The sequence below is a fragment of the Pongo pygmaeus genome, chromosome 1 (genome assembly GCF_028885625.2).
Source record: "Pongo pygmaeus isolate AG05252 chromosome 1, NHGRI_mPonPyg2-v2.0_pri, whole genome shotgun sequence".
Lineage (NCBI taxonomy): Eukaryota > Metazoa > Chordata > Mammalia > Primates > Hominidae > Pongo > Pongo pygmaeus.
Genome location: NC_072373.2, coordinates 181,797,546 through 181,809,640, shown reverse-complemented (window position 1 = coordinate 181,809,640; position 12,095 = coordinate 181,797,546). Strand labels below are relative to the sequence as shown.

Sequence of the window (12,095 nt, the reverse complement as noted above, 5' to 3'; positions counted from 1 at the left end):
GTACACGAATCAGCAAAATGAAAATAATTTAAAGACCCACTGGAAAAAAGAACCCCAGATTCTTTTCTTCCACCAGCAATGACAGCCTCTCAGTAGTGGCTGTCATTCTTCATATCCAGGGCCAGGTGCTTCCCACTAGTTTTGGAAAAGAATGTTTCAGGGGCTGGAATCTGCTCCCTGATGGGAGGGAGAGGTGGGGGCAGAGGAAGAAGGAAGACTAAAAATCTACCTCCCACCTGGAGTGCTCTGAGGTTTCCTAACCCTGATTTGGGTCATGGGATGCTGTCAGGGCCACACCACTTGTGGAGGTTGTGGAGTAGGGACTTTTACACACATATTATAATTGAGCCTGTATAACTGAGGCTCATAGGAAGGAAGTGACCAGCCCAAAGGCTCCCACAGGTGGAGTGTGACACCCCTAACTAAGCGCTCATGCTCCCTGCTTCTGATGGGAGGGCAGTACCTGTTAGTGAGCTCCGACTACATACCTGCCATGGGATGGGCATTTTAGCAACAGCCTTAAATGTTGACATTGTTATTCCTGTACTGAAGGTAATACATCAGCTCCTTGTTACTAATAAATCTCAGGACTCAGAAGGTTGTATGACTTAGCCAAGGTCATGTTCCTGAAACCCACACTCTTTTACTCCACATCCCATGCTGTTCCCACGGTATCAAGGAGGTGGCTCAGGAAAGATCTGAGGGAGACACGTACAACTCTGAAATGCGCCCCCCTCCCCCAAACACGTTTGATCTCCCCTCTGGACATAGGGGTGGATGCTGTGTCTGACACACCTCCGTGGGCTGAGTGGTTCCAGGGTTCAGGAGCTGCATGAAGGAGGTGCTGCTCTGGACATGGCTGCCCTGGGCACTCCCCATCTGCACCATTGCATTGTGGTGCTCATAGTCAGGTTCCCACCTGGCAGTGCCAGCACTTAAGGAGGAAGGGGGGTGGGCATCTGCCCCCTCATCATCTCTCACCTGAGTTATTCCCCCAATAGCCTTCTCAACTCCTCCCTCTCCCTCCAAACCATTCACCATTCTGATGCCAGCATCATTTTTCTAAGGCACAAAGCCCCACCCTTCAGTGTGTCCATGGTCTTCAGAGTCTAGCAGCTCAGCCTGGAACCAAGGCCCTCCATGACTGGGCCTCTCCCCACCTCTCCAGCCTCATCTCCCACTACCAGCTTCACTTTCACACCTTGAAACATCTGAACTCATCCTACCCTCTTCCACCTCTTGCCCATTGCTCACAATAATTATAAACACTTATGTAGTGCTTTCTATGTGCTAGGTATAGTTACAAGTGCATTTTAGATATTGACTTAATGCTCACAGAAACATGAAGCCTTCCATTTTATGGAAGAGGAAACTGAGTCCCAAACCAAATAAGTAACTTGCCTGAGGTCACAGAGCTGGTAAGCGGTGAAGCCCATAGTCATATTCTGACAGTGAGAGGTCAGAGTTCTCCAACTTAACTATGGCCAAATCCTTTACTTCTTTCTTGACTTGGTGATGGCCTATCAAACTTCAGCCCATGAGAACAAGAGAAGAAGGCCTCATGACCTCCTCATGGAGGGCTCCCTTGATCCCTCAAGGCCTTATACCCCTAGGCAGAAATAACTTTTTTGGTATTGATTTCCCATAGCATTTCCTCACCAGGGACCAGGCTTCTAGGGAGAGGTCCATGCCATCCGTACAGGCTCTGTACTGGGCCTGGGGACTCAGAGATTAACACAAGGTGGTCCCCACCTTAAAGGGCTTAGTCCAGGGAGAAAGATAGACACACAATGATGGGACAGCTTGATGAGGCTCTACCAGAGGTCACAAGAGGTGCCACAGAGCAGGGGGAGGGGTTCTAACCCAGGCTGGAGATGGAGCACAAAAGATCTCCTGGAAGGAGGAGAAGAAGCAGGTCATAGAGCAGAGGAGGCAGGAGAAGTTTCAGATGGAAAAAACAGCTTATGACAATGTTGAGAGATCTAAGGTAGCATCTAGCATGATCATTAAGACGCCAGACATTGGAGTCACACAGGCTTAGATGCCAGTTCAGGCTCCTCCAGATCACAGCTGTGCCATCTTGGGCAAATTACTTAACCTCATTAAGTCAGTTTCCACATTTGTGAAATGCAAATGGTAATAGTACCTGCTTCACAGGGTTGCGTGAGAATTAAAAAGTGAACAGTGCTACCACACAGTAAATGTTCAATAAATATTAGTTAATTAAAAAATATCACCCATAACTATATCTCTTGCACCTAGCACAGTGTAAGGGTTCAGCAAACATGTATACAAATGAATTAACACAGTCCTGCCTGCAGTTCACTGACAGCCTTGTGAGAAGAGGGAGCTAAATTAATATTACAATACAATCCTCTGAGTGTTAAGGTACAGGGAAGACTGGGGCTGAGAATGAAGGATGGAGGAAGATTTGGAAAACTAGAGAAGGGAGGGAGTCCTTTAGGAATAGATGGTAACAGGCTCTTAGAGGAAATGATATTTAATCTGAGCCTTCAAGCCCAGAGAGGATAGTTGTTTTTTTTTTTTCTCCCATGGTTAATGATCTAAAAGAGGGACAAGGATGAGTTAGAGCCCCAGACTGAGCAGAGCCAAGCAGCTGAAGGTAGAGAGGCAGAGGAGCGGGGGGAATGTGTAAAGCTTGAGGGTGCTCCACAGGGGCAGGACAGTGTGGACAGTGCAAGGCCATTTATAACTAGGCTGACATATGGCTGATTCCAGAAAATCATTTAAATTGAGCCACTCTTTTCCCAGAGGTGGGAGTAGGGTAAGGTTTATGTGAGGTGGAATTGGGGTATTAGTGTAAGAGACCCTCACAGTCCTCGTGATCACTGCAATTCAGACCGTAAAGTCTCCAGAAATGACCTTAACATGGAAACCACATTTCTGCTGAGTGCTGGCCATAGCTGCATGTGGCCATGAATGAGAAATGCTGAGGAATCAATGGCAGGGAACCAAGGACAATGATGCAGGGAACGCTACCTTGGCATTTGTTCCCTGTGTGGCTTCTCTGACGGCTGCTGCAACAAGGCCGATGGGGTCCAGTGTGACTGTTGGCAATATGGGCTCACTAAGGATTTCTGGGTAAATTTTAGGTGCCTATTCCAGGGGTGAGGAGGGTCCCTGGCCCGGATTCCTCAGAGAACAATCAGTGTGGGGGTGACCCAGGCCCTGGATATTTATTACCTTCCTCTCCCCATTTCAGCACTGCCCAGATCAGGAACCCCTGTGGTCTGACACTAGGCAGTGGCCAAGGCCTGGGCTGCCTGAACTCACCAGGGACAGAGCTGTCTTTCCAGCACTGGGACTGAGTTGTGGTGACCCCAGGTTTGCCTCTGCTCCATTGCTCTCCCTCCATCTGTAGGGTCCTTCACTGTCATCCAGGCCTGGATTGGGCCCCAGTCTCCTAATAGGTCTTTGACTTTTGTCATTTATTCATTCAATAACTTTTTAATGGGTGTGCACTATATGCCAGGTTTTGGGAATACAGCAGTGAACAAAACAGAAACCAAGAGGCTAAAGTGGATAGTGAACGGAATTATGTTACAGTTTGTGAATTATTCAGATAATTCACATAAGAAGAACAGAGAGAAATTATTCAGACAAGAGGAACAGAGACGGAGAAAATCGACAACTTGGCATAAGTACTGGTCAATAAATCTGGTTATTGTTTGTTTATTTGGGGTGGGTGGGTGGGTGGGCATTGGTGAATAGGGAGGGATTGAGGGGTCTTTTGTATTTTAAACACAACTTGTAAAGAAGTTCTCGACCAGCTGAAATGTTGGGCTGAAACCAGTAAGATAAATGGAACAGGGACGAATGCAAAGTCCTGTATTTCATTTAAGAAATGTACTTGAAAATTTTACACAATTAAAGGGTGGGGAAGACTAAAGAGCTGTTAGGATTAAAAAGGAGAGGAAAATAAGAAAAAAAAGATTTCACATTTACTGAAGGCTGGAAGTGGGGTCGAGTGGGGACTGCAGGTGTGGCACAGTGGCAGGTCAGTATGACTACCCAACAACTGCATAATGAGCAGGGGGACTGGGGTTGGAAGACTTTAAGAAACTTGTCCAATTTCCTGTAATCACAGGGTCTGAATTCAGTGTCAGTCTCTCTGGCTCCAAAATTGATGCTCTTTCCCTTATAACACAGTAAACTAAAGGGACAAGTATCGTGTTAGCCAAAAAGAGAGAATAGAGGACTGGTAACATTTCCCTCACCACATACTGTCAATATTACCTTACTGAGCCTTATGGGTTCAATATGAGACAATTCTATTGCTAAAGATGCTAATTCAAAGTCGGAGAGTAAGGGGTGACATCTTGCTGACCAAACTCTTCCTGGAGCACCAGGTCCAGTCCTGAGTCTCATCTACAGGGGCAGATCCATAAAAGAGCAACCAGGATGGTCAGAGTTCTCAGGATTAGGGAACTAACATACCGAATGCCTAGAATACTTTACTCACATTATCTTACTTAACTCTTGACATAATCCTGTGAGACAGATATTACTATTCTCATTATTAAAATGAGAAAACTGAAGCTCAGAGAGGTTAAGAATTCGTTTAAGGTCACACACCAAGTGGAAGAAACAGGATTTGAACACATGGCTGTCTAAATCCACGCTCCCCACTCTTTCCCATGTAGCCTGCCACACATGCGAAATGGTGAAGCAGAATTTGAGCTATTTATCAGTTGGTGAGGAGAAATGACAGCCACCTTCAACTCTACAAAGGGCTGTGAGTGGAAACATTCTGTGTGGCTTGAAAGGGAAAAATTTGAATGACTTTGAAAGTCTCAGGGAGGTAGATTTTTAGCTCAATGGAATAATATTTTACTGATGGCAATAACTGGATGGACTCTTGGGTGGGAATACGAATTCCTTGTGCTTGGAGGTATTCAAGCATGGTCTGGAATGGCATTTGCTTACAATGGGGAGGAGATTCGGGTGGAAAACCTCAAAGTTCATTTTTGATCCTTAGATTCCATGAGCCTATGAAGCTGCCTGGCAGAAGGGGATCAATCTCTTCAAAAGAAGTGAAAATATCTATTGGTTTGTCTATTTGCAGACATATAGGCAAAAATTATATGCCCAAGTTAACACATTGGTCCATAAGAAAACTAAACACAGAAAATGAAATGGATTCTGCTGAAACTACTTATAGGTTTTAAAGAAGTTTTCCTTTTCTACAAAGAAGTAGCCAAACTCTGGAGAGATATGCAGTCTTGGCTATAATAAAAGAAAATATAACTAGATGCTATTTTTCACCTATTAAGTGGGCAAAATAATTTAAAAAGTGGTCACACCCACTGTATGTATCAAGAGTGATAAAATGTCATTCCTTTTGACCCAGGTACAACCACTCTAAGAAAACGATGGAAAATATAAAGAGAACACGCTGTGAAACAGAAAAATTTTCATCTGGGTTTAATTTATAAAGAGTCTAAAAATCCAAGGAAGTGTAAATGGGCCACTTGGGTGGCAGTGAGTAGGGGCTGAGGTAGGTGAGGGGAGCTGGAGGCCGAGGAGCGAGCTAGTCAGCATACACGGGGGAAAGCCCGCATGTACGGAGAACTATGGGATAAGCAGAAGATGTCCAGAGAGCCAAAGGTGGGTATGAAAGCCAAGGTCACTGCGTACGGGGTCAGCAGGTTAGGAGGAGCACACTTCAGTGAGGAATGAACAGGTGTAGGGAGTGAAGAGAGGAGAGGAAGCCCAACATTAACACTGACAGCCATTTAGCCCCTCTCTTGCTGGGGCACATTAATTACACTCTCATTACTCCTAATAACCCCATAACTAGACCTTGTTTCCTCCATTTTGTAGATGAAAAAGCTGGTGTTAAGAAAGACGAAGTAACTTGCCTCATTTGTTGGTAAGTGCTAGAGTTGGAAACTAAACTCGCAAGAATCTGCCTCCTAACTCTAGCTCACTTTACCCCTGTGCGTGATGAAAAGTGTGCAGCCAGGCCCTTCACAAACCCTTGATCTGTGGGTTAGAGCTTGGGCAGCTGACCAGGTGGTCTACTCAACTGCAGCTTTATGTTGGTCCACTTTGTGGATGTTAGAACTGATAGTTATGAATTTTATGGAGCAATGGTAAAACATGTTAAATGCAAAGGGAAGGATACAAACCTGACTATGTGCTATAATCATAGGTATGGCAACTACATATTTTCACCCTTGAAAAAAGACTACATGAGATACATCAGAGTGCTTTCAGCAGTGCAGTTTGGGGGATATTTCCTATTTTTGGCAATAATTTCTAGAAAGTAGTTTTTCTCTATAATTACAAAAAAAATTGCAAGTTAGAAATGCATACAAGCACCTAAAAGTCACCAATATACTTTCCTAAGCAAGGAAATAAAGCCAAGCCCCATCTTTCTGTTTCATCTGGTATCAGAAAACTTGTTGCCAGGGCTTCTGAAGACAGTGCCCAAACCTCATTGATTCAGGTCCTGCCAATTCAGTATTGACAGTCCTCTCCTACACAACTCACTGGCCTGGCACAAGAATCCAAAGACTCTAAGTGTACAAGTGAGGAAAAATCATTTGAGCCTAGACAGAAAGTCACCTTCTGCATAGTGTCCAGCTGAACAGCATTTGGTGGCCATGAAGAGGAATTCTAAACAGGTGTTAGGACAGAGTCTCAGTTACTTAAGAAGAAATTTACTCTCAGTTTCAAGTATCCTCAGGCACATTAGAAAGACCATCAGTTTGTTGGCTCCCCATCCATTTTTTTTTTTTTTTAACATAGCGAACACTCTTATTCCTTCATTTTAATGAAGGTCTTCTAATGACTTTAACTGATTTTTCAAAAGTGATATATGTGTTAAAATACACGTTCCCAGCCTTACGCCAGACCTACCGAATCAGGCTCTCCAAGCCAAAGCATAGGAAATTTGTATTTTAAGCACCTCAGCCAATTCTTAAGGTTGGGCAAGTTTGTGAAACACTCTACCAAACAAAATGAATTTGAGTTTTTGTATGTACTTGAATGTATTAAAACTGCGAATGTTTATAAGCAGTACTATCATTCCCAGTGCCTCCAAATGGCCTGAATTAATAGAACTGATTTCCATTGACTAATACTTAGGTTGGGTTTACCCTAAACATGTCCTGAGATTATGTGACTAGATTCTCAGCCTAGACCACAATTTTCCACTCATCTTCCAGGGAAGAGGTAAAAGGGCAGGTTTTTCACAGACCTGAGTTCTGATCCAGGTCCACTGCTGACAGCTCCAGGACCTTGAGCAAGAAATTATTTAACCTTTTTTGAGCCCATTTCTTCATTTGTATGGGTGTAAGAATGATGGTCTTGCCCTCATATCACAATAACAAGGCACCAGGTACACAACAGAGGCCAAACCGTCTCAGCCTAATTAGTGTGTGAAGCCTCCCGATTACATCAGAACTGGCTCTTACAAGCATGATTCCTTGTTGCATCTACTTCTGATTTCATTCTGCCTTCTACGCTAAGGATAATAACGAACATCTGCAAGGGTCTTTTTGATTTATAGAGCCCTTTTCTCAGATATTATCTAGATTACTCTCCACAACAACCCTGAATTAGGGATCATTCTCTCCACACCAGAAGAAACAAGGCCCAGAGGTCAAGTGACCTGCTTGGAAGTGGCGAATCCAGGATTTAAACCCAGATCCCATAATCTTTAACTGCCCTGTTCTCTTGAATATATGCATTAAACATTACGCAAAGCACGTTCAAAAATACCATAGCATTTTTATTGTAGTTATTTCCACAACTATTCCCCCACTAACCTAAAAGCACTTGTAAAGCAGGTACCATATTTTATTAGTCTTTAAGGAGAAATGCAGAGCCTCTGGGTGTTAGCGTCTTTGTTATGCACAGAGGGAAAAGAGGATGAGCTCAACAATGATGCAAAGTTTTTTTTCCAGCCTCTCACGCATTCCACACAACTCATGCCCGAGCTTCCCCATGCCCTTAAATGAACATATCTTATCAAATATTTATTGAACATCTATCTACTAAGTGTCAGGAACTTTACTTACTTTGTGAAATGAGTTAACATACTATGTTAAACACTTAGAAAAGTCTTGGCACATATTAACTATCTGTTATTATTAATTAAGTTATCCACATGGCCTATGAGGTAGGCATTATTTTCCTCCTTATTACTGATAAGAACTCTGAGAATAAGTTTAGTTAACTGAAAGACAATTAAAATAAAAGTTCTCAAAGTGGCAGCCACCTCTCCTACTTACTCCAGGGACCCTGAGCTTTTGATTACAGACTACCAATTAATGGATGACCCATTAGAGAAACCAGAGGCCACTTTTCTAACCAATGATAACAGCCGATAATCAGAAATGAGTAACAAGTTGCCAACATTTATTGAACACTTATGTTATCTCTAATCCTTGTAGCACCTCTGAAAGGTAGATATTATCTCCTTTTTGTGAAATAGAAAATGGAAACTCAGAGAGGCCAGGTTAAGCCCAAAGCAGGCAGGGGAGCCAGGATTGGAATCTAGACGCATCGGCCCAAAGCCCTTGCCCTTTCTAATATGCCATGCATACTTCACAGGCATTACAGAAAGCAAAGTGCAAATCAACAGCAAGTTCTAACGTGGTTTGCCAGAATGTGTGCCAGGCACCTTAGAGACTCAGTAACTGAATAAAGAATGAGATAAAAATTATGTAACTTGAAAGAACATTTGAGATACAAGATAGGATGAAAGAACCGATACCAGGTAACATTGCCCCTAGTTCCTGAATGTAACCCTATACTAATCTAACATTATCACCCCGTCTTCACCCCTTGACAAAGATTGATTCAAATTATCAGGGAAGCTGAATCTCAGATCACCTTGAGTGAGAAAGGTGACTGGTCCAAGATCTGGCCTTTGAAGTCAGAGAAAGAGATCTGTTTTTGAGACAGCCCTTCAGATCTGTAGAAAGCAACCACATCTCTTAGGAATTTTCTCTCCTTCAGCCGGAATATTCCTCCCCTGAAAGGAAGGGCATGCCAGGCGGCACAACACTCTGGTCACCCCCACTGTATACGTAATATACTAAAGAAATGAGGATAAAGACTATCTACATCAAAGAATTAATGAAAATTTATTATAGAACAAAATAGAGCAACAAAGAAGTCCTTGGACGGTAAAAATATCCATTCAAATCCCAGTCAAGTGACAGGCAACTGAGGCAACCTCATCCCCCTCCAAGAAGAGTGTTTTCCCCATTCCCAGGACACCAGTGCCAGGCTGCTCCTGAGTCTCAGCAAAGCCATCTGTCTTCTTTGGACTGTCAACATTCAGAACAAGCCGCTGACCCCAGAACCCGATGGATCCCTGCCCACACACCACCATGCATGGTGGGGTCTGATTTGGACGGCACCATCGCTCGCAAATCACATGCCACACAAGGAAACACGAAAGCTTTATGAAAAATCCAAAGTTTATTGCAAATTGTATTTTGCTTCCCTTCGTTCTTCATTTTTACAGGATTTATTGATATCCATGATTTTTTCACAGATGTACTTGTTGACTTTGGAGAGTCTCTGTGCAATTTCAGTTTCATCCACAGTTTCTTGTGCTATTCTGTCATACAAACACTCTAGACGGGGAGAAGAAACAAGGCCAACGATTAATGGTGAATTCGAGTAAATATCTTTTAAGGAGGGTAAAAGAAAATGCGCCTCTCAACATACTTCCCAAATACCAGTTCATGTATCTGGCATAGCTATATTTTAAAATTTGCATCACAGAATGTACTTAGAAAAGAGGAGATATACACTGTAAATGTACACTTTAAAAGTAATGATAAAGGGCCCACGTGTCCACCACTCAGTGGAGCAGGATACTATTGGTTCCTCCCAAGCACCTGGAGGCCCCTCCCTAATTCTATCCCCTCCACCAGAGATAACCATTCTCCTGAACTTTTGCTTTTTTTTTTCTTTTAGTGTTAACACATGTACGTATCCTTAGATAAAAGAGTTTATTTTCCATTTTCAATCTTTTTATAAATGTGCCCACTCTATATATATCATCCTGACTTGCTTTTTTTTTTTAACTCAAATGTTATAGTTTTGAGATTTACTCATGAAAAATACATTTGTAGGTCATTCATTTTCACTGATGAGTAGTGTTCTATTGTATGGCTCTATCACAATTTGTTTATCCATTTTATTGTCAGTGGATACTTGGTTTTGCAATTAAAAACACTCTGGCACATGCCTCTGGGGAAGACATGAAAGAAATTCTCCAGTATCAGCCTAGGCGTGGACTTGCTGAATGTTAAGATGTGTGCATATTCAACTTTATTAGGTGATGCCTGGTAAATTGTTTTCCAAAGTGGTTGTGCTGACTGGCACTCCTAGCAACAGTGTATGCAAGTAGTACTGGTTGCCCCATTTCAATAGTACTTGACATTGTCACATTATTAAGGTTCTGACAACCTGGTGGGTGTGAAGTAGTGTCTCACTGCTGTGATTACTAATGAGGCTCAGTACGGCCACTCTCTTACTGAGTCCTCCATTTGCTGTGATAAAGCAAAAAGCCAGCTCCAGACAAGGTCTGGCTGGAGCCTGACTTCAATTGACTGCCTAGCCTGGGGACCTGGTGCAACTCACTGCCCTAGATTCCTTACCTCATAAATAAGGATAACAAACTACAGAGCATTTTTTTTTTTAATGCTGCCATGAGGCATGTGGGATAAACATGTTGCCTTTTTCAAGTTGTAAGGAATACTACACCTGTATGCGGTTGTTCTGAGTATTTTATGTATTTACAACTATTAATTCCTAGGGCCTAACACAGTGTTTGGCACAGTGGCAAGCTTAAGTAAATACATGTTAAATGACTGAATAAATACTTTTCCAGGGATACCTAAGGGAACACAAATATTCTGGATGGAAGAGGACTAGGGTGTGGGTGGTGAATGCACCACAGGAATGTCTAATAATGGGCAAAACCCTTGGGGACTCTTTGAGCCTGAGTTTTCTCAACTAAATAGGAATGACAATCCAACCTTGAGGAATTGCTATGGAGAACAAGCAAAATCTTGTCATTACCAAACCAGCTCAGAACAGGGAACTGTCTCAGAGATGCAGAATGTCAACACTAGAGGGGATTGTGAAGACTAACTTGTGCTAACCTTTCCACTAACATATGAGAAGCCCGAGGCCTGGAGAAAGGGAGTATGTATGGGGCAGAATCCACTGCTACCTGCCCATATGCTGAACCCTTCCCTGGGCACGGAGCCAGCCAGTCTGCCTCCTGTTGCCATCCATGCTGCAGGTGCACCTGCTATAAGCGTTCTTTCTCTGAGGCACCCTTTTCTTTCCACCGAGAAGGGTTTTGCAAAGAGAAGCCTTTAAAAGCTTTTAATTGACCTCTACCAGTCACTTCCTGACTATTCCCAAGCCTGACTAATCCTCACTTCATCTTGTCTTGGCCTTTCCATAAGGACTGAGAGACAAGAAGGTAGGAGGCCCTGTTTCTCTAGTCCCACCTCTGCTACATTCATCATCCTTTTCAACCTATTCCACCTGTCAGTGACTTTGCTCATCTCTGCTTAAGTCCTCACCCTTCACCTTCCTAAGCTCTACTCATTCTTCCAGATTCAGCCTTCTTGAAACCTAGTATCAGATTGAGTTAGGAGACCCTACTCTACCTAGAACTCTGTGCTCTCACACCTGTCTCGGTTTTTCTCTCTGTCAAAGCACGAATCACAGTCTAATAAAACCGTTACCACATTGTTTCCCCCCAACAGACTGGGACACTCAGGCATTCCCTCTCTACCCTGGGCCAGGAGAAAACAAACACCCATAGTGACTTTGTAGGAACCTGAACCAAATGAGGGAGACAAACTGTGATGAGAACTGCTTAGAAGATGAGATATTCGTATCTGATTCTAACCCTAGATGCTATGCAACCTCTAGGGGGGACTTCTCTGGGTCTCAGTTTCACTATCTACGAAAGTAGCATTTCAAACCAGAGAATCTAAGAAGATTCCCCCAGCTCGAAGTCTCTAATCGTCTGCAAGGTAATAATGGCAGGTAAAGTGGCAAAGGAGACAGAAGGAGAAGGCAGG

The 12,095-nt window shown here is 43.2% G+C and overlaps 2 protein-coding genes across 3 annotated transcripts in view; both read right to left on the bottom strand.

Annotated features, from left to right (window-relative positions):
• The window catches only part of AGBL4 (AGBL carboxypeptidase 4), a 1,536,119-nt gene that overhangs the window by 185,166 nt on the left and 1,338,858 nt on the right, over nucleotides 1–12,095 (bottom strand). The window lies entirely within an intron of this gene.
• Nucleotides 9,097–12,095, bottom strand: part of BEND5 (BEN domain containing 5) — a 49,458-nt gene continuing 46,459 nt past the window's right edge. Inside the window, exon 6 of the mRNA XM_054488585.2 lies at nucleotides 9,097–9,617. Within this exon, the coding sequence (XP_054344560.1) occupies nucleotides 9,460–9,617 (158 nt within the window). The 3' untranslated portion in view covers nucleotides 9,097–9,459. The remainder of the gene's footprint in view (nucleotides 9,618–12,095) is intronic.